We start from the raw sequence: 22,794 nt of genomic DNA on the forward strand, positions 1-22,794 counted from the left end.
GTCTGCGTCTTTTAATTAGTGAGGTTAAGCCATTTGCATTTAAGGTTACCATTGATAAATAATGAGTTGACCCTACCATTTTTCCATAAATATTCCTATTGTTTACTTTTGATTTCCTTTGTACTTTTACTGGAAGATCTCGGTCTTCACATTCTTTCATAGTGATGACTATGTTTCTATGTTTCTCGGTGCTGCACATCTTCAAGCCTCTTCTGTAAGGCTGGACGAGTAGTGACAAATTCTTTCAGTTTCTCTTTGTTATGAAAGGTCTGTATTTCAACTTCATTCATAAATGAGAGCTTTGTGAGTATAGTATGCTGGGTTGACAGTTTTTTCTTTTAAGGCTTGGAGTATGTCTCTAATGTCTCTCCATTCTCTCCTAACCTGTAGAGTTTCTAATGAGAAGTCAGCTGTGAATCTAATTGGAGATCCTCTGAAATTAATTTCCATTTCTCTTATGTAACTTTTAGAATCTTTTCTTTGTTTTATTGTTGAAAGCTTGACTACAATGTGTCGTGTTGAAGATCTTTTCTGATCATATCTATTTTTTTTATTTATTTATTTTTTTTGACAGGCAGAGTAGACAGTGAGAGAGAGAGACAGAGAAAGGTCTTCCTTTGCCGTTGGTTCACCTCCAATGGCCGCCGCGGCCAGCGTGCTGCGGCCAGCGCACCACGCTGATCCGATGGCAGGAGCCAGGAACCAGGTGCTTTTCCTGGTCTCCCATGGGGTGCAGGGCCCAAGCACCTGGGCCATCCTCCACTCTACTCCCTGGCCACAGCAGAGGGCTGGCCTGGAAGAAGGGCAACCGGGACAGAATCCGGCGCCCCGACCGGGACTAGAACCTGGTGTGCCGGCGCCACTAGGCGGAGGATTAGCCTAGTGAGCCGCGGCGCCGGCTGATCTTTTCTGATCATAGCTATTAGGAGTTCTTTGTGCTTGTGTACTTGGGCATCCCTTTCTTTATTCAAATTGGGGAAGTTTTCTGTAATTATTTCACTCAATAGGCCTTTCTTTCCCACCTTCAGTAACTCCTAAGACCTATATGTTGGGTCATTTGATAGTATCCCATAAGTCTCCAACACTATTTTTAATTTTTCTAATTTCTTTTTTGTCTGAGAAATTTCCAAAGATTTATCTTCTAGCTTGTATATTCTTTTTCTGCCTCACCAGGTCTATTGTTAAGGCTTTCTACTTTATTTTGGTACTGAATTTTTCACTTCCAATATGTCAGTTTGATTGCTCTTCAAAATCTCAATCTCATAGGAGAATTTTTCTTCAATGTCATGTATGAATTTCTTTAACTTATGAATTTGTTTCTCATGTTTATGAATAATCCTATGATTAATCTTTTGAATTCCTTTTGAGGCATTTTATCACTCTCTTTGTCTTCACATTCTGTATTTAAGTGTTGTTGCGTTCCTTTGGGGGAATCATGTTGTCTTCCTTACTTTTTTTTCTTGATTTTCTGCATTTATTTTCAGGCATTTGTGGATATACTTGTTTTTTCCTCTGGATGGCTTTTAACTTTGAACCATGCCTCTTTGGCTTAGTGGAATGTTTGTTCTTTCAGTGAATACTCAGAGTCATATGCTAGGTGTGCCCAGGGTACTGTGGTCAGTGCTCCTGAATGAAGCAAGTATCCAGAGTGACACCCAAGTTGGGTATGAAAAAAATCTCTTCTGTTGTCAACAAGGAAGTGGTATCACCTCTGTTGGCGTAATCACACCGTCGCCTCCTCTCTTCCAAGGTGTTCATTGCCCTGGGTTAGCCCACAGTGGGTGAAGCACTCACACACACTTCCACATAAACCACGCAAAAGATCTGCATAATCCTAGCTGTGAGCATAGATCCTGCTGCAATGACCACCCCAGGCAATCAGGGAGCTCTGAGCATTTGGCACCCCCACACAGTGATAGCCCAGAGACCCAGCTACACCCCGGGGCTCTATTGTGCAGTCAAATTGTGCCTGTGGGTGCTGTGCCTTGGATGTTTTAGCCCTGGACCCTGTGATATGTTGAAAGGCTGGGTGCACCTCACAGTCCTATGAGTACCCAGACCCTGTCAATTCTCCAGCCAGATTCAAAGTCAGTGGGGAAAACCCCTTTGGTAACACCCCTGGATCACACACGTGCACAAGAGCCCCTGCAGCTGCTACTTATGTCAAAATTGTACCTGCTTACCCATTGCCAGGTGCACACACCTGAGCTGCCACAGCCACTACTGGTATCAAGATAGCACCTTGTCCCCTCCAGTTGCTGGATGCGTGCACAAGAGCCACCTCAGCCGCCACTGATGTCAAAATGGTGCCTTCTCCCAGCCACTTACTGGGCACCATTGTAGGGGGAATACACAGAAGGAAAGGTGCCCCTTTTTTACACTGGATTAGGCGAATACCCCATTCCCCCTAAGACTCAGGCTGGACTCAGTGTACTCTGCCATGCTCCTCCTCTGGCTGTATCAGAGAACTCTGCTTTCTGTTCTCTCCTCACTCTCCAAAGCTGGCACTTCCTCCGGCTCTTGGCTCCAAGGGTCTTGTGTTGTGTCCACGCTCATTGCTGCACCTCTGCAGCTTCCCATGCTAATCCACGGTGTCCTTCTTCTGTAGAACTTCACTGCAAATTTCTCTGCAACTCTCCCCTGGAAATGCACTTTTCCACTTTCTTGCTACCATTTTTCCCTAGCCTAAAGCAGTTTGGAATCTCCTCAGCTTTGATTCTGATAAGACTCTGTAGTATAGACTCCTATTCCTACTATTTTTGCTATACTTGATGCTAGTAGTAGGGATCTGTGGCCCAGTGAGATTCCTAGGACCCCTGTGGAACAGCCCCAGCTGACTCCAGAAGGAGAGACTGGAGTCAGAAGCTTCTCACATGTTTTAGAGCCGGACTTGCTAGTGCTACAGATGTACCTGGCACAAGGCTCCCAACCATTACCCAAGTAAAGATCTGAAGCTGCAAGATCAGCACTGGACTCACGGACTACCAGCCACTGCCCAACTCCAGAGCCACAAGATTAGCATTAGCACTGGTTGGAGGAGATAAGTCCCCTAGATGCTTTATTTTTTTTTAAGATTTATTTATTTGAAAGGCAGAGTTCCACAGAGGCAGAGAGAGAGAGAGACAGAGACAGAGACAGACAGACAGAAATCCCAAGCCAGAGTCACAAGTGATCAGCTGTACACAGGATTGGAGGGGCCTGGATTCCTGGCCGCTTCCATGAGAGGGGCTGGAACCCTGCAGACCTGGATGAATTGCAGAAGCTATGGTCCAGAGCCCCTAGAAGTATGTGGTTTGTTGGGCTGAGCATGGAGTGGAATGTCCACAGAAGAGCTCTGAGCAAGTCTGCTGTGCTGGGAAGAACACAGAAAGCCTGTGTCAGAGTTACACTATGTAAGGTACAGAAAGCCAAGGCAGCTGTTTGTGGGAGGAGCAAGAACCCAGAGTGATGCCTGGGCTCAGTTGGATACAGAAAACCCAGCTACTTTCAGTGGGAGGGACTAGATCCAAGCAGTGCAGAGATTAGTCTGCAGGCCCTTCACTGTGCTAGGAACAGGCCAAGTGCACTGTCCAGAGTGAGTACACCATCCAAAATGGGGTGTATTTTTTTTTAAGATTTTATTTATATGAGAGACAGAGTTACATACAGAGGGAGAGATGGTGATATAGGTCTTCCTTCTGCTGGTTCACTCCCCTAATGACTGCAACAGCCAGAGCTGGACCAATCTGAAGCCAGGAGCCAAGAGCTTCTTCTTGGTCTCCCACATGGGTGCAGGGGCCCAAGCTCTTGGTCCATCTTCCACTGCTTTCCCAGGCCATAAGCAGAGAGCTGAATTGGAAGAGAAGTAGCCAGGTCTCAAACTGGAGCCCATATAGGATACTGGCACAACAGATATCCACTGCACCACAGATGTGGGCCCCATTCAGAGTGTTTTCACCTTCCCAAACATACATACTGCCCAGAGCATGGACACACACTCTGCTGTATGCTTAAATCCTACTGCAAGAAGCATCTCTAGAATGCAGACATTTCTGGGCCTTGATGGGTGGAGTGTGTGTGGCCATGGGAACCCCGAGTCTTGGTGTGCTCAAGTTCCCGCAACAATGAGCAATACTTTGAGTTGGGTGGGGAGGCAGTGCAGAGGAGAATGATACAAGGGGTCAGGCACTCCTGTTTCTAAATAAATAAATAGGGACCAGATGTGATAGCTGCCCTGCTCCCACTGTTCCCCAAGGTATAGATCACTCTATGGGCTAGGGTGCTGATGTTGCCCAGGTGGACCTGTGAGGCTGTTTTCCTTGCTAGAGGGCATGTGTGTCCCTGGGCTTCTGGGAAGGATATATGCAAGGGCTTCGATCTCAAAGCAGTAAGGCTTTTTGACAGTGACTCCTTTCTCAAGGTGGTGCCGTGTTTCTGCAGCCTGTGCTCTGAGGGTTGGAAGGAGGGCACTTTATGAGTTCTCTGAAGTGTAACAGTTGTGATTTTTCCAGGGAGTTCTCTTTACTGAGCTGCTGATCTGTGGTTACTGGATTACTCTTTAGTGAGGATTATCCACAAAAGATATTTGTGCAGATGGGCTCCTCTGAGACTGTCTTGGTCTCTCTCTCCCCTGCAACAAGGAATCCCCCGGCCTTGGAGCCAGGGATTCAGGTGTTGGCTTTGTTCCTCTCTCTGTTACTATGCTTGGTATTATTGTCCTATTGTGTTCCTGCTATTCCTTTACTGCATTCACAAGCTTCCTCCGGCACACACCTCAATATGCTTTGGGTTGCCTCTGTGGAAGAGAAAATGAATGCTAAGTTTCTCTATTCAGCCATCTTGAACTCCAGGCATCTTATTTTTAAATTTTTATTACATTTGAAAGGAAGGCAGAGAAAGATCTCCCAACTGCTGGTCCACTCCCCAGAGAGCTGCAATAGCCAGGGCTGGGCCAGGCCAGGAGCTGAGAACTCCATCTGGATCTCCCTCTTGGGAGGCAGGAACCCAAAAATTTGAGCCATCACTTGCTGCCTCCCAAAGTGGAATTGGGAGCAGAGCCAGGACTGGAACTCAGATACTCCAGTATAGACTGCAGGCATCCCAAGTGGCATTTTAAGCACTGTGACAGAAAGTAAAGCTTTCAGTCTTACACTGCTGAGTATGATGTTCACTGTAGGTTTTTCATATATAGCTTTATTATGTTGAGGCAGTTATTTCTAGTTTTTGGAGGGCTTTTTTTTAAAATCATGAAAGGGTTTTGAATTATGTCAGTTCCTTTTTCTACATCTGTTGAGACAACCATGTGGTTGTTCTGCTTCTTTCAGTTAATGTGTGTTGCAGCAATTGATAGTTGCATGTTCATTCATTCTTGCATTTTGGGACTAGATCCCCACTTGGTTATGGTGCACAATCATTTTAATAAACTGCTGAATTTGGCTAGCTAGTTTTTTCTGAGAATTTTACTTTGATCTAGGAAATACTGGTCTGTAGTTTTCTTATAGTGTCTGTGTGTGGTTTTGGTGTCTGGGTAATACTAGCCTGATAGGAATGAGTTAGGGGTTGTTCACACCTCTTCAATATTTTGAAAGAGTCTAAGGAGGAAGAGTGTTAATTCTGCATCAAACACTTAATGGTCCAGAGCTTTTCTCGATATTACTATTGTTGATAATTCTATTAAGGTTTTTCTAATTCTTCATGAGGCAGTTTTGGCAGGTTATGTTTCTGTGAGTTTGTCCGTTTTGTGTATGTTATCTAATTTATTTGTTCATAATAGTGTCTAATAGTATTCTTTCCATAGAATTGATGGTAATGTACCTACTTCTTGATTTTAGTAGTTTGATTTTTTCCTTTTTCTTAACATAGCTAGGCTTGTCAATTTTAATCTTAAAGACCAACTTTTCATTTTCTCTATTCTGTTTTATTTTTTTGTGCTGTTGGCTGTACTTCTCCTGTTTTTAAAATTTAGTCCTTTTTCTAGTTCCTTAAATTATAAAGCTAGATTATTGATTTGAATGCTCCTTTTATAATGTTCATAGCTATAAAGTTTCTCTTAGCACTGCTTTCATTACATCAATAATTTTGTATGCATGTTTGAAAGACAAATGTAGAGATCTTACATCTACTGGTTTACCCCCAAGATTCATGCAAACCAGAAGCTCAGAACTCAATCTGGCTCTCCCACATGGGTGACAGGGACCCAAGTACTTGGCCATGAGCTGCTGCCTCCCAGGGCACACATTACATGGAAGCTGGAATTGAAAGCATAGCCATGGCCGGCGCCGCGGCTCACTAGGCTAATCCTCTGCCTAGCGGCGCCGGCACACCGGGTTCTAGTCCCGGTCTGGGCGCCGGATTCTGTCCCGGTTGCCCTTCTTCCAGGCCAGCTCTCTGCTGTGGCCAGGGAGTGCAGTGGAGGATGGCCCAGGTGCTTGGGCCCTGCACCCCATGGGAGACCTGGAAAAGCACCTGGCCCCTGGCTCCTGCCATCGGATCAGCGCGGTGCACCGGCCGCAGCGCGCCAACCGCGGCGGCCATTGGAGGGTGAACCAACGGCAAAGGAAGACCTTTCTCTCTGTCTCTCTCACTGTCCACTCTGCCTGTCAAAAAATAAAAAAAAATAAAAAATTAAAAAAAAGGCAAGCATAGCCAGGACTCAAACCCAGGCATTCTGATGCAGAATGGAGTTGTCCCAAATGACATCTTAACCACTGTGGGGAGCAACTTGGACTAGACTAAGTTACTGGAATTAAGACTTATTCTATGCATCTGCTCTCTCACAATATGGCGCTGAGAAGGGAGTAACAACTTCTACGCAGCTGCCTCTCGCCAACTTGAGTGATGACCTGCAGGAGCTGATCCTGCTCCTGATTGGAGGAGAGCAGCGTACTCGGCATGTGGGTAGCAGAGTTGGGATTGGTGGAAGAGGACTATAAAGGAGGAGAGAGACAACATGCACCAGGAACATCTATCTGAAGGAACACCTGTGCAGCCCCCGAGAGAGCCGGCCGGCGGTGTGCCGCTCCCCCGCGGAAGTGGGGAATGTGGCAGGGGGAACCGCCCTTCCACAGAGGTGGAAGGGACGGTAGCCAACCCGGGAAGAACCAGCAGCAAACCCGGGGAGGGCCGAGCAGACAAAAGAACAGCGCAGGGTCCTGTGTCGTTCCTCCACGAAGACGGGGAGCGACAACCACCATGCTGAATGCCTGCTCTTCCATCAGTTTTCTTGTTGAGGGGAGAGGGGGCTTCTTTTATCTCAAAATATTTTGCTGATTTCCCTTGTAATTCTGTCTTTCACTCACTGGTGTTTAGGAATATATTGCTTAATTTCTACATACTTATGAATCTTTCAGTTTCCCTTCTGTTAATTATTTTTACTTTCATTTCATTGTGAGCAAAAGGATAATTTGTGGAGCCTATATTGTGGTGCAGCAGGAAAAGCCTCCTGTGACTCCAGTATCTCATATGTACCCCAGTTTGTGTCTCAGCTGTTCCATTTCTGATCAGCTCCCTGATAATGGTCTGTTAAAAGCAGTGAAAGATGGCCCAAGCGTTTGGGGCCCTGCCATCCATGTGGGAGACACAGAAAATACTCATGGCTTTGGTATGGCCCATCACTGGCTGTGGTAGCCACTTGGGGAGTTAACCAGCAAATGGCAGATTGGTCTTTCTCTCTCTATAACTCTTTAAAAATAAATCTTTGTATAATTTGAATATTTAAGCTTACTAAGACTTGTGTTATTGCCTAACATATGGTCTGTCCTGGTAAATGTTAAATGTATACTTGATGGAAATGTGTATTTTCCTATTTGGAAATAGAGTGTTCTATATGTCTATTAGGCATGATTGCTCTGTGTACCATTGTCCAAGTATTTCTTTATTGATTCTGTTATTGTTGTTCTATCTATTGCTGAAAGTGGGATATTGAAATCTCTAATAGAGACCGGCACTGTGGTGTAGGTTAAGCCTTTGCCTGTGGCAACAGCATCCATATAGGTGCCAGTTTGAGTTCCAGCTGCTCTGTTTCCAATCCAGCTTTCTGGTAATGGCCTGGGAAAGCAGTGGAAGATGCCCCAACTGCTTGGGCCCCTGTACCCATGTAGGAGAACTGGAAGAAGCGCCTGGCTTCAGATCAGCCAAGCTCTAGCCGTTGCAGCCATCTGGGGAGTGAACCAGCAGATGGAAGACCTCCCTCTCTGTCTCTCCTTTTCTTTGTCTATAACTCTGCTTCTCAAATAAAATAAATAAAATAAATACATTTCTAAAATAAACTTTTTTAAAAATCTCCAATAGGGGCTGGTTCTGTAGCATATAAGGTTAACCCTCAACCTGCAATGTTGCAATCCTATATGGGCACTGGGTCAAGTCCCAGCTGCTCCACTTCTGATCAAGCTCCCTGCTAATGAGCCTAGGAAAGCAGCAGAAGATGGCCCAAGTGCTTGGGCCCCTGCACCCACGTGGGAGACCTGGAAGAAGCTCCTATCCTGGCTTTGGCCTGGCCCAGCCCTGGCTGTTGCGGCCATTTAGGGAACAAACCAACAGATGGAATCAATCAATCTCTCTCTCTCTCTCCCTCCCTCCCTCCCTCCCTCCCCTTCTTTCTGTATTTCTGCCTTTCAAATATTTTTTTAAAAAAATATCCAGTTATTGTAGACTTGTCAATTGCTTCTTTAATTCTGCCAGTTTTTCCTTCACATATTTTGGTGTTCTGATGTTTGGTGCATATCTATAATTGTTATATGAAAGTCTATTTTGTCTAAAATTAGTATGCCCATCCTAATTCTTGGCTAATTTCTGTCATTTCAGTTTCAATCTGTGTATATCTTTAGATCTAAAGTGAGTTCCTTGTGACAGCATGTAGTCAGGTGATATTCTTTATTCATTCTTCAAATTCTTCAAGCCTTTTGATTGGGGAGTTTAACTGACATTTAAAATAGGCACTGATAATGGAGGACTTAATTTTACCATTTTATTTGTGTTATAGTTTTTGTTGCTTGTTTTCTCCATTACTGAATTTCTTTGTATTTACTTGATTTTTTTTGTAGTAACAGATTTTGATTTGCTTCTTATCTTTGTATTCTGTGGATAATTTCTTTGTGGTTTCTCATGAGGATTACATACAACATCCTGAAGTTATGATAATTTACTTTGAGTTAAAAGCTCTTAACTTTAGTTGCATATACTCTGTTTTATACATCTGCCTCCCTTTTATTTTTGTCACAAATTACATATTTATACATTATATATCCATTACTTTAGTTCTATAGTCATTTTATGTTTTTTCTTTAAATCTTGATAAAAAGTAGAATTATGAACAAAAAGTAATACTGATTTTTATATTTTCCCATGTATTTACCTTAACCAGCAATATTTGTCATTGTATAACTTCAAGTTACTGTGTAGCCTTCTTTATTTTGATGTGAAGAACTTTTTTAAAAAGATTTTTATTTATTTCAGAAGCAGAGTTACAGAGAAAGGGAGAGACAGAAAGAGAGGTCTTCTATTAACTGGTTCATTCCCCACATGGCCACAATGGTCAGAGCCAGGCCGATCTGGAGCCAGGAGCTTCTTCCAGGTCTCCCATGTGATTTCAGGGGCCTAAGCATTTGGACCATCTTCCACTGCTTTCCCAGGCAACCATCAGGGAGCTGGGTCAGAAATGAAGCAGCTGGGACCCAAACCAGTCCCCATATGGATACTGATGCTGCAGGTGGAGGCGTAACCTACTTTTGCCACAGCACTAGCCCCGGAAGAATTTCTTTCAGTGTTCTCGAAGGACAGGTCTTTTGGTAATGACCTCCTTTGGTTTTTGTTTTTCTGGGAATGTTATAACTTCTCCCTCATTCCTAAAGGACAAAAATGTTTTGGTTGGTATAGAATTCTCAGTTGACAGGGTTTTTTTGTTCTTTTGTGTGTTTTTGTTTGTTTTTAAAGATTCATTTATTTATTTTAAAAGAGAGGTGCAGAGAGAGAGCTTCCATTCACAGGTTCACTCCCCAGATGGCTGCAACAGCAACAGCTGGGCCATACCAGAGCCAGGAGCTTCATCCACATCTCCCACATGGGTACAGGGGCCAAGGCCTTGGACCATCTTTCACTGATTTCCCAAGCACCGAAGCAGGGAGCTGTACTAGAAGCAGAGCAGCCAGGACTTGAACCAGCACCCATATGGGATGCTGGCATTGCATCACACTGCTGGCCCACAATTTTGTTTCTTTGTTTTTGATTTTTTTAGCAGTTTAAATATATTCTCCATTACTTTCTGATTTGTAAAGTTTCTGCTGATAATCTCACTGATGATCACTACTATTTGACAAATTACATTTGTCTTGCTGTTTCTAATAGTTGACCTTCAGCAGTCTCCTTATAATGTGTTCTGATGTAGATCTGAGTTTATTCTATCTTGAATTCCTTGAGCCCCTATACTTGTAGATTTCTATATCATCAGATTTGGAAGTTTGGTTTGTTTGGGTTTTGTTTTTAACCTTTTCTCAAACAATCTCTCTTCCTTTTGTAACTCTCATAAATTGTGTATCAGTCTACTTGATGGTGTCCTACAGGTACCTTAAGTCTGTTTACTTTTGTTCATCCTTGTTTTTCACTCAATAATTTCGATTGTTCTGTCTTCAAATTTGCTAATTGTTCTGCCTGTTAAAATCTATAGTTGAACCCCTTTGGTGAATGTTTTTATTTCAGTTACTGTACTTTTCAGGAGAAGCTATAGAATTTGATTGATTTTTATAATTTTTGTTTGGTGATACTGTCGTTTTGTTTATCATTTTCCTGATTTCATCTAGTTCTTTGTCCATGTTTTCCTTTACTCTTTGGGCATATTTAAGATACTTTTCAGTCTGTTGCTCAGTCAAATGTCTGTGCTTCTTATGGAACCAGTTCTACCAATCCATTCCTGTGAATGAGCATTTGTTTTATTTTCAGTTATACCTTGTGAGTTATTATTGAAGAGTGAGCATTTGGAAAAGTCATCACCTCTGCAGTCTTTGTGGACTGGCTCTTGCTGGAGGAGCCCTTCCCTAAGTAACTGAGTATTCTCTGAGCCTTTGGATCAGTCTTAAGGAAAGACTTAGGGTTTTCTCGGGTGTTTCCTTAGCCTGGTTCTTGCCTAGCTCTGACTGTGGCTTTTCAATTCCCCTGTAAACACAGCTGCTTTTGTATGTCACAATTATACAAAGAGTCTCAGCCAAGCTGCTTCTCCAGGCTTCAGGTAGTCTATTGGATATTTTCACTTATAATCTCTTGCCCAGGCATCTATAGCTCTTAGTGCCCCTGCACTTTTCCTCAACAGAACCCACTGTTTCTCTCCTACCTGAAATTTGGCAAAGACAGGACCAGTCCTTCAAGCTGGTTAGAGCATAACAAATAAGATCTGTTCTGTCCTCAGTGTGAGGGTATGCAATGTGAACAGTGCTACTGCTTCCAGACTGAGACACTCTACCAAAGAGGGGATTTTGTGGTCTGCTATAGACTTTTAGGGGCCAGTGTTGTGGTGTAGCAGGTAAAGCTACTGCCTACAACACTGGCATCCCATTTGGGCATCAGTTCATGTCTCAGCTGCTCTTCTTCTGATCCTGCCCCCTACTAGTAGCCTGGGAAAAACAGCAGAAGATGGCCCAAGTGTTTGGGCTCCTGGCGCCCACATGGGAGACCTGGATGAAGCTCCTGGCTTCAGCCTGGCCATTAAGACCATCTAGGGAATGAACCAGTGGATGGGAGATATCTTTCTCTCTAACTCTGACTTTCAAATAAATAAATCTTTTTTAAAAAATTAGACTTTCGGAGGCCGGCGCCAGGGCTCACTAGGCCAATCCTCCGCCTTGCTAGAGTTCTAGTCCTGGTTGGGGCACCGGATTCTGTCCCGGTTGCCCCTCTTCCAGGCCAGCTCTCTGCTGTGGCCCAGGAGTGCAGTGGAGGATGGCCCAAGTACTTGGGCCCTGCACCTCATGGGAGACCAGGATAAGTACCTGGCTCCTGGCTTCAGATCAGCGCGGTGCGCCATTGGAGGGTGAACCAACGGTAAAGGAAGACCTTTCTCTCTGTCTCTCTCTCTCTCTCTCACTGTCCACTCTACCTGTCAGAAAAAAAAAAAAAATTAGACTTTCGGAGCCGGTGCCATGGCTCACTTGGTTAATCTTCCGCCTGCAGCACTGGCATCCCATATGGGCACCGGATTCTAATCCCGCTTGCTCCTCTTCCAGTCCAGCTCTCTGCTATGGCCCGGGAGGGCAGTGGAGGATGGCCCAAGTGCTTGGGCCCCTGCACCCGCTTGGGAGATCAGGGAGAAGCGCCTAGCTCCTGGTTTCAGATTGGCGCGGCGCCAGCCGTGGCGGCCATTTGGGGAGTGAACCAACGGAAGGAAGACCTTTCTCTCTGTCTCTCTGTCTGTAACTCTACCTGTCAAATAAAAAAAATTAGACTTTTGATTGTTTTCTAGAGTTCCAATAAGACTGTTTTAGCCAATTTTTTTTAATTATTGTTTTTTGACACTTCCGTAGAGGAATAAGGGCTTGCATCATCCTAGTCCATCATTTTGTTGAATCACTGCATGTTCATGAGTTTTTAGGAACATACTGTAACTTACCAAAGTGACCATTTCTCCTCTAAATAAGTTAATTTCAGAGGTTATATAGACAATTACTAAAAGGCTTTTGGACTGCCTCTTCACCTTCAGAGCCTGAGTAACTAAAGTCAACTCTTTAGTGTTGATAAAGGGTTTGGTTTTGTTTTGAGGGGAAAGGATGAGGAGAACTGAATTGTTTGGGGAAATAATGAGTAATTATTTGTGTGATGAATGAAATGAGTAAGTTAGAAGCCTGTGCTATGGCATAGTAGGCTAAACCTCTGTCTGCAGCACCAGTATCCCATATGGGTGCCAGTTTTAGTACTGGCTGCTCTTCTTCCAATCCAGCTCTCTGCTATGGCTTGGGAAAACAGTAGAGGATGGCCCCAGTGCCATCATGTGGGAGACCTGGAAGAAGCTCCTGGCTTCAGATCAGCCCAGCTCTGGTCATTATGGCTATTTGGGGAGTAAACCAGTGGATGGAAGACCTCTCTGTCTTTCCCTCTCTCTGTCTGTAACTCTATAAATAAAACTTTAAAAAAAAAAAACTAAGTTAAACACTACAGTTTTCAGTGTACATTTTTAAAATTACCATAATGTAATTTCACCATAGATACAGAACAGGTTTTCATAATGAGGTACAAGTAATAAAGTATGTAATCTTCCTAAGCAATTACTTTGGAAATTATAATTGATTGATATTCAAGTTCTGGCTTAGTGATGTCTATTTTAAAAATCTCATTTTATATTCTCATTATATATTCCATTTATGTCTGTTAATGGAAATTTTAAAATACGTAAGTAGATCCGTAGAAGAAATTAGGGTGGCTTTGTCATTGTAAGGGCACAAGTGACTACTGGATATATACAGCCAAGATCTGTCTTTACTGTTAGGTAGAATGATGTAGAGTCTTTTTTATGTCTATAATTCTGTAACAACTGTATTCATCACATAACTATCCTCCTACAAAGCCTTTTTCTCTAATTATGTATACATTGCTATAAATTATAATGCATCTCAATTAATTGAATACCTCACTTCACCATGTTGTACGTAGTCTTTCAATAGGATTACCCTTTAAAATACTATTCAGTTATTATATGCCTTATTTGTTTTGTTAAATTACTCAGCTAGTGAAAGAACTCTTTCAAATATTGTTCAGTTATTTAAAAATTCACTTTAAGTGTTTATGAAATACTGAAAACTAACTTTGGGATCTTGAAGGAAAAAGAATCTATGTGAAGAACTTGTAAGAAATACAGATGACTATTTATCAAAGTTAGTAATGGCTAAAAGCTATATTGAAGAGAAGAAAAAAGATTTGGATGCAGCTATGAAGATTGCAAGAGAGTTAAAATCCGCACCTTCTCTGAGGACGTATTGTGACATGAATCAGGTAATTTTAATAGTTCACAATGTGAATTATTTCTGGTATTTTATATACTTTGGAATCTGATATTTAAGAATTAACAGGGTGAATTTCCTTTTTAGATTATCTTAACCTATATTAGCATCAATTTAGAATTAAGTGTTTGAATTCTAAGAAAAGCATTATTAAATTTGTATAACCTTTTATTAGTTTTTACCACCTGGGGGAAATAGCGCAAAAGGTCTTTATTACACATGTTCTGAGAGCAAGGATAATTGAGATGGAAGTTGAGGTTTCTAGGACACCTGCATAAAAGATGAGGACATTCAGAGGAGCAAGAATAGGCATTTGGCATTAAGATGCAACTTGGGATACCCACATCCCATATCAGTCCTAGTTCCACTTCCATTCCAGCTTCCTGCTAATGTGTCTGGGAAAACAGCAGAAGATGGCCCAAGTACTTGGGACCATGTCATCCCCATATGGGAGGCCTGGATGAAGTTTCTGGCTCTTGGCTTCAGCCTGGCCCAATCCTAGCACTGGTTCATTTTCTCCCTGCTCTCCTTTCCTCCCCTCTCTTCCCCTCTCCTCCCCTCTCCTTCCCTCCCTTCCCCTCCCTCTCCTTCCCTCCCTTCCCCTCCCTCTCTCTCCCTCCCTTCCCCTCCCTCTCTCTCCCTCCCTCTCCTCTTTCTCCCTCTCCTCTTTCTTTGCCTTCCCTCCCCTCTCCCTCCCTCTCCTCTTTCTCCCTGCCTTTTAAATAAGTAAATCTTTTTTTAAAATTTAAGTTTACTTTGATGCAAAAAAATTTGCAATTCACATGTAAGTTTTTCATAATATCCATTTTCCACCAAGTTTTTGAAGGCCCCTCATATACATGGATTTCAAAAAATTCTTGCACCAAAACTACTCATTTAATTCCATATTCCACAAACTTTTTGAAGTACTCATATAGATACTCTTGCGTATTTCTGCTTTACTTTCTTAGGGTTTATATCCTGCTGTTTTCATCTTTGGAATTTCATTTTCCATAGCTACTCACATGATTGGACCAAATTGAGGTGTAGAATAGAAGTCCTGGTTCATCTGCTTCCAGAGACTATAAATGAAAGAAGAGTTTGCTTCCACCTAACTTGGACTCCTGCCAACTGTAATTCTTAAACCAGTAATAGTCATTTTCTATGTATTACACATGAGGTGCTAGGAGGCAAAAAAATAAATGTGATAAAACTTGGTCTTCACCCTAACTAGTTTAGTTAGGAAAATTGAAAAGCAACAACAATTTGAAGATAGCTATACAAGTGCAAAATGAGTCTGATCATGTAGCCCTGTCCTATTCATTAGCTAGTATCTATTTTATACACACGCACATCTTTTAAATAATCCTCTGGAGAAAAAAAAATCATAAACACATATTTGAATCCTAAATTCTAGCATTGAATGTATTAATTAATATGAAATACTTAAAAGATATAGCTTCCTTCTAAAACCTGTTTAAGATTTGTGACAAATATGAAGAACACATAAACAGTACTTCTCTTTTAATTGTAGATTATTCGGACTTTGAAGTTAACATTTGAGAGTGAATTGTCACAAGTTAGTTCTCTAAAACTAAGGAGCTCTCCTAGGTGAGTAAGTCATAATTCAGAAGACCAATAGCAAGTATAAAAATGTATTAAAATAGAAATTATAAATTGGAGATTTGGGGCACAAATGTTTTCCAAGTTAGCAACCAAATTAAGTGTAATTTATAATAACTGCTTGCTTTTAAATCAGTTAATGTCAACAATTGATTTTCATTTCAAAAAAATAATAAACTGAGAACACTATACTATTTTATTTTAGGTTGAATATGAATTGTAGTGAGATTATCTGTATGTTCAACAGTATGGGAAGGATTGAATTTGAGAACTCAGCAAAGTAAGTACTTACAAGAATGGCAATATGCCATTAGTGTCTGACAGTAGTTCCATTGGCTAAGAAACAGAAAAAGTGGCCGGCGCCACGGCTCACTTGGCTATTCCTCCGCCTGCGGTGCCGGCACACCAGGTTCTAGTCGCGGTTGCCCCTCTTCCAGGCCAGCTCTCTGCTATGGCCCGGGAGTGCAGTGGAGGATGGCCCAAGTCTTTGGGCCCTGCACCCCATGGGAGACCAGGAGAAGCACCTGGCTCCTGCCTTCGGATCAGCGCGATCCATTGGAGGGTGAAGCAACGGCAAAGGAAGACCTTTCTCTCTGTCTCTCTCACTGTCCACTCTGCCTGTCAAAAAAAAAAAAAAAAAAAAAAAAAAAGAAAGAAAGAAAGAAAAAAAAAAGAAAAAGTGATGTTTCGAGTAGTAGGATCCAAAAGATGAAAAATAAAGGGAAAAATAGTCTCTCTTGTTGAATTATAGTATAATATTTTTTAAAGGTCTGAAAAGGATCAGTGTTCAGTGATAACATGTGTCAAGGTTGTCTTTGAGATTCAGTCAGTCAGCAAGCATTAAACATTGATTACAATGCTAGGTGCTGATACTTTAGCTATCAAGATACATGTCAGAAATTACAGCAAGTAGAGAATGACATCTAAATAATAAAATACATAATCACTATGATATTCTGCAGAGGTAGTGGAGGTAGAAGGGATGGAAATAATCAGTTCTTCCTGAGGTAAAAGGGAACTTGAAGAGGGATTGTATTTCCTTATCCAGGAAATATGAGGAGCAAATGGAAAGGAGGACAAAGTGGAGATAGGCATCTTAGAAAAAAATATACAGGCAGTGAAATAACATGCTACATTTGGGGAACTGTCTATATAATACCATTCTGTATAAGTATACCCCCCAAATATGTATAGAGGCTAAATCTTAGACTATAACCTGTGTAATGATGTTTGAACTTTATTTTCTAGACCCATGTTGTCCCATATAGTAGCCATTAACCATATGAGCTATTTAAATGTAATCAATTAAAACTAAATAAAGTTTAAAACTGTTTCTCATTTGCACTAGCTACATTACAAGTGCACAGTATACACATATGCCTAGTCATGGCTTAATCTGTATATGCAGTTTATAACAAAATATCTGATACTGCACAATTTATAAGAAATAGAAATTTATTTCCTCACAATTCTGAAGTATTGTAAGCCCAAGAAGAACCTGCCAGCAGGGTTTATTCGTTTTGAGGGCTCTAGTCTCTGCTCTTTAAGATGACACCTTGAATTCTGGGACCTCATGTTGACAAAAAGGATGGAAGAGCAAAACGGGATCAAAGACCATGTTGTCACTACTCGGTGGGAGAGCAGAAGAGCAAGGAAAGGACCTCATATAGTTCCCTCTAGTCCTTTTCTTTTTTGTTTTTTAAGGAAAATGAATTTTATTAGTATTTACTGAGAAGCATAAAAAGATAGTTTCTGGTTAGCTGAACTAATGAACAGAGAAATTTTGGAAAGACAGGCTTTATTTTTTTCCCCAGAAACCTTTTAATTAAGGTCTGCAGACTTCATGCATTTCATAAATGCAACTTTAGGAACATAATGATTTAGGGGCCGGCGCCGTGGGCCTCCACCTGCAACGCCAGCACCCCATATGGGTGCCAGGTTCTAGTATCGGTTGCTCCTCTTCCAGTCCAGCTCTCTGCTGTGGCCCGGGAAGGCAGTGGAGGATGGCCTGAGTGCTTGGGCCCCTGCACCCACATGGGAGACCAGAAGGAAACACCTGGCTCCTGGCTTCAGATCAGAGCAGCGGGCCAGCTGTAGCAGCCATTTGCGGGGTGAACCAACAGAAGGAAGACCTTTCTCTCTCTCTCTCACTGTCTAACTCTGCCTGTCTAATAATAACAATAATAATAATGATAATAGAAACAGTGATTCTTCCCACCCTACCGCCTCCCACCTGCACTCTCAGCCTTCTTCCTCCCTCTTATTCCCGATCTTATTTTTCACTAAGATCTATTTTCAGTTAACTTTATACACATAAGATTATATTAAAAGTTCAACAAATAGTATGAAGAAGAAAAAAAATCTGTTCCTTAGCAGTAGAAACAAGGGCTGTTTAATCATCCCATCTCAAAATGTCAGTTTCACTTTAGAATACCTTTTAGGTGCTCTATTAGTTACCTCAGGCAGAACGTATAGTATTTGTCTTCATAAGATACCAAACCATTCATGAGGGCAGAGCCCTTATGACTTAATCACTTCCCCAAAGGCCCCACTTCTTAATACTTCCACAATTTGGATTCAGTTTCAACATGGATTTTGACCATGTCACCTCCTATATTAAACAGTGCAGCACATTTTCACATCGCTAAAAGTTCTGAACAGTGCACCACTAAACAATAAAAAACTGCTAAAAGGTCTTAACCATTAAAGTGAAAATAATATTACATTTTTAAAAGATAACTCTGAACATTTAAGAGATTATTTGGGAGAGTGTGATGGTGGAAGGTGAATGATCAGTTAGGCTGTCATCAATATACCCAACAAATGAGGAAAACCCAAACTTAGGTAGTAGCAGTGGATTGGACTGAGAATGAATAAAATGCTAAATAGGGGAAATTAATAAAACTTAGTAATGTGTCAGTGTGAGGAATGAAGAAAAGGAAAATATCCTCAGTGGTTTACAGACTTGGTTTGGATGACTAAATTGGTATTTCTCACCAAGACTAGAACAGGAAGAAAAGTAAATTAGGAGAAGGAAGATGGTAGGTCACTTTACTTCCAATTGTACCATGGTGTTTCAAAATTTCATGAAAAATGAAATTGAAAGAAGGGTTTTGTACAGTACTTGAAACAAATGTGTATAGATGTCTTCAAAAAGATCATGAAATGCATATTATGAAAAAACTTCATGAATTCCTATAATTGTTGGCAACAAATAAGCTTTTAATTCCATTTTTTGCACAAACTTGTTGAACTACCCTTGTACACCAGCTTTCTGGGGAGAAAAGCCTAGAGAACAGAGTATAAGTATGTGCTGAAACTTAAGAAGAGATCTTGGACTTGATTTGGGGTTTAAGAGCAGTTAGAATACAAATGTAGAAACTCCCAAAAAGAAAACGAGTTCATTCACTTTTAGATGGTTTGTCTATAGGGGTCTTCCATGGAGTGTAAATGACATTTGTGATTGAAATAGAGTGGCCCCTAGTCTTACAAGCTCAGAAACATGCACAAGCATATCTACTCTAAACCAGGTAAAGTTGGAAAAGCCAAGTTCACAAAACTGATGTCAGAAAATAGTGCCAATTTAACCTAAGAGACAAATACCAAGAAAAGAAGTGAGAAGCCAAATTATCAGTAGTTGATTTATTTGCAATATTGTTTGGGATATAAGGAATAAAAATAATCCAATAGTTTAATAGCATTAGGCTATGACAGCCAACTGCATTCTTCTCCACCAGAGATAACCTTAAACTGAAGTAACATTCCTTCATCCCAGGTCAACTTCCTCGGGCAGTGCTTGGTGAGATCTGTCACATATTGCCCTCTCTGACTTGACTTTTTATGCTTATATGAATAATCAACAATCTTTGCCATCAATATGTTCTTTTAAATATTTTTATAACTTGACTATGGTCACTGTCCAAATTTTTAAAACTAAAAACTCTTCTGTATCTTTGAGAATCTATATTGACCTTTTACAGATTTCAAATTTAATTCAGGTGGTCTTTTAAAAAGTTATCCTAGTTTTTAGGGAGAGTATCACTGTGAATTGCTTCTCCTAATTACTAGTGGCAGTTAAATCATGGATTTGGGCAGTAAGGCAAATACTAAAGTAAGACAAATATTAAAAGTTAAAGCATGGAAAGGATAACCTACAAAAAACAAAACTGAAAAGGAGCAGGCAGAGTTTGCAAGAGAATACAAGATAGTGGTGTACAAGGAGTGTAGGAGACTAATGTTGGCTGACAGTGTTAAATGTTTCAATAAAGTCTAATGAGTTATTAAAAGGGATGTTTAGACTATAAGGTTATGTGCATATACAAAGGGACTTCAAAATGTTCATGGAAAATGAAATTAAAAGATAAAAGTTAAAAATATAAACATTTTTTCTCAAGACAAACTCCATCAAGTAGAAGAAACTTTGGTAAGCAATGATACCAGCCATGTAGTCCATCCCAAAAGAATTGAAGGTCCTGGAAGTTTAGTCATGTCAGTGCAGTCTTTTTTTACATCAGTAGTTGAAGAAAACTAGGTGGGCTTTAAAGGTTTTTGTTTTTTTGTTTTGTTCCTTAATCTTTAAAAAAAAAAAAAAAGTCAGAAGGAGCCAAATTAGGACTTACAGTGGTTGCCTAATAATTTCCCATCAAAACTCTCACAAAATTGTCCTTGTTTGATGACAGAAATGAACAGGAACATTGTCATGGTGGATAAGGACTCTATGGGGACGCTTTCCCAAGAGGGTTTCTGCTAAAGCTTTGGCTAACTTTCTCAAAACATTGTAATTGTAAGCAGAACCTATCATTCTTTAGCTCTCCACAAAGCAAGCAAAATGCCTTGAGCATCTAAAAATAACTGTTGTCATGATCTTTGCTTTTGACTAGTCCACATTTGCTTTGGACTACTTCCACCTCTTGGTAGCCATTTCTTTGATTGTGCTTTGTCTTTAGGATCATGCTGGTAAAACCATGTTTCATCTCCTGTTATAGTTCTTTGAAGAAATGCTCCTGGATCTTGACCAAACTTGTTTAAAATTTCCAAGGGTGATATTGACATGGCAACTAAAACAACTCACATCTCATTTCAGAGTGCCTTAGTTTGATTCCAAGCTCTGCTCCTGATTTCAGCTTCCTGCTTTGAACATCCTAGGAGGCAGCAGGTGATGGCTCAAGTGGTTGGGTCCCTGCCACCCACATGTGGGAAACTAGATTAAGTTCCCAGGTGTTGGTGTTGGCCTAGCCCAGTCCTAGGCGTTGCAGCATTTTGGTAATGAACCAGTAGATGGGAAATGGTTCTGTCTGTCTTTCAAACAACTAGCAAAAATAATTTTTTTAAAGAGATAAGTCTTTTTTTTTAAGATTTACTTATTACACAGAGAAGGAGAGGCAGAGAAAGAGGTCTTCCATCCTCTGATGCACTCCCCAGATGGCTGCAATGGCTGGAGCTGCACCAATCTGAAACCAGAAGCCAGGAGCTTCTTCTGGGTATCCCATGTGAGTGCAGGGATCCAAGGACTTGGACCATCTTCTGCTTTCCCAGGCCATAGCAGAGAGCTGGATCGGAAGTGGAACAGCCCAGGACATGAACTGGTGCCCATATGGGATGCCAACCTCACAGGCACTAGCTTTACCTATTATACCACAATGACAGCTCCTATCAAAGACAGATAAGCATTTGTCACTGCTAAATCAGTTGATTTTATTTCTAAAATGGCTTCTAAAATGATAGGTTGGGGCAGACATTGTGGCACAGTGAGTTAAGCCACCACTTGTGTACTGGAGTGCCTAGAATCTAGTCTCAGCCCCTCTGCTTCTAATCCAGATTCCTGCTAATGTGCCTCAGAGGCAGCAGATGATGGCCCAAGTACTTGGGACCCTATCACTTATGTGGGAGACCTGAATGAAGCTCCTAACCTGGCCCAGCCCTGGGTGTTTTGGACATTGGAAAGCAACAATCTGTCCTCTCACTTTGATTTTCACACTAAATAAATAAACCTTTAAAAAACTGATAGGTTAGCAAATACAAGCTTTGTGAGACACAATCTCATTTCATTGTAAAATTTCTCTACTTGTAGATTTGATAGCCTAAACTTGTATCCGTATGTGAATTTAGAAAAAATATAGATATATTTTATATATATAATTAGTTATAGATAATGGTTATTAGATAACCATACTGAAAAATTTCAGATTAATAGTGATTATTAGTCTTGGTGATTTGCTCATTGTTTCTTACATTTTATTTGTATGGCATTGAATTGAAAGAATAATGTAATTTATTTTAAAATTTTTTTGTTTTCATTTTTGTTTGAAAATTAGAGACAGAAATCCTCTATCTGGAGATTCACTCCCCAAAATACTCAAAATAGCCAGGGCTGGGCCAAGCCAAAGCTAAGAGTCTAGCACTCAATCCAGGTCTCCTACGTGGGTAGCAGAAACCCAAACACTTGAACCATCATATACAGGGTACACATTAGCAGGAAGCTGGATCAGAAGCAGAGGAGCCTGAGACTTGAACCAGGCATTCTAATGTGGGCTGAAGGTATCCCAAGCAGTGTCCCAGCTGCTGCACAAAATGCCTGACCCTCCACATAATTTACATAACAGTTAAGCAAAATCAAAGTTTCTTTTGAATACCTGTATCCACTGTTATTTTAGGATCAGATCATTATAATATGAGTGTATAAAGTTCTTTTTCAGCTTCTCATTGATTATACTTTTTTTAAAAGATTTATTTATTTATTTGCAAGGCAGAGTTACAGAGAGGCGGGCCGGGGGTGGGGGGACTTCCATCCAATGGTTTACTCCCCATATGGCCACAACAGCCAGAGCTGTGGAAATCCGAAACCAGGAGCCTCCTCTGGGTCTCTCATGTGGGTGCAGGGGCTCAAGGATTTGGGCCATCTTCTACTGCTTTCCCAGTCCATAGCAGAGAGCTAGATCAGAAGTGCTGCAGCCGGGACTCAAACTGGTACCTATATGGGATGCCGGCACTGCAGGCAGTAGATTTACCTGATATGCCATAGTACCAGCCACTGTACCTTTTCTTGACATTATAAAAATCTTGGAATTTTCTTGGGATTGGGAATGGACAAAGGTGGCTTTGTGGGTCAAATGTTCTAAAAGTAGATTGTGGTAACAGTTGTAAAATTCTAGGTTTAGTATAAATCAAGTTTTATTGTATGTAAATTATAAATTAATAAAGCTGTTTGAAAAATACCTCTAGGATAGCTAGGCAACTT

The 22,794-nt window shown here is 41.2% G+C and overlaps 1 protein-coding gene across 3 annotated transcripts in view; it reads left to right on the forward strand.

Moving 5' to 3' along the window:
* RNF17 (ring finger protein 17) overlaps nucleotides 1–22,794 on the forward strand; it is a 116,281-nt gene that overhangs the window by 26,081 nt on the left and 67,406 nt on the right. For all 3 annotated transcript variants that reach the window (XM_051850672.2, XM_008259960.4, XM_051850673.2), the window contains 3 exons: nucleotides 13,776–13,947; nucleotides 15,469–15,545; nucleotides 15,763–15,837. In XM_051850672.2, the coding sequence (XP_051706632.2) occupies nucleotides 13,776–13,947; nucleotides 15,469–15,545; nucleotides 15,763–15,837 (324 nt within the window). The remainder of the gene's footprint in view (nucleotides 1–13,775; nucleotides 13,948–15,468; nucleotides 15,546–15,762; nucleotides 15,838–22,794) is intronic.

This window comes from Oryctolagus cuniculus, chromosome 9 (assembly GCF_964237555.1).
Source record: "Oryctolagus cuniculus chromosome 9, mOryCun1.1, whole genome shotgun sequence".
In the NCBI taxonomy this organism is placed as follows: domain Eukaryota; kingdom Metazoa; phylum Chordata; class Mammalia; order Lagomorpha; family Leporidae; genus Oryctolagus; species Oryctolagus cuniculus.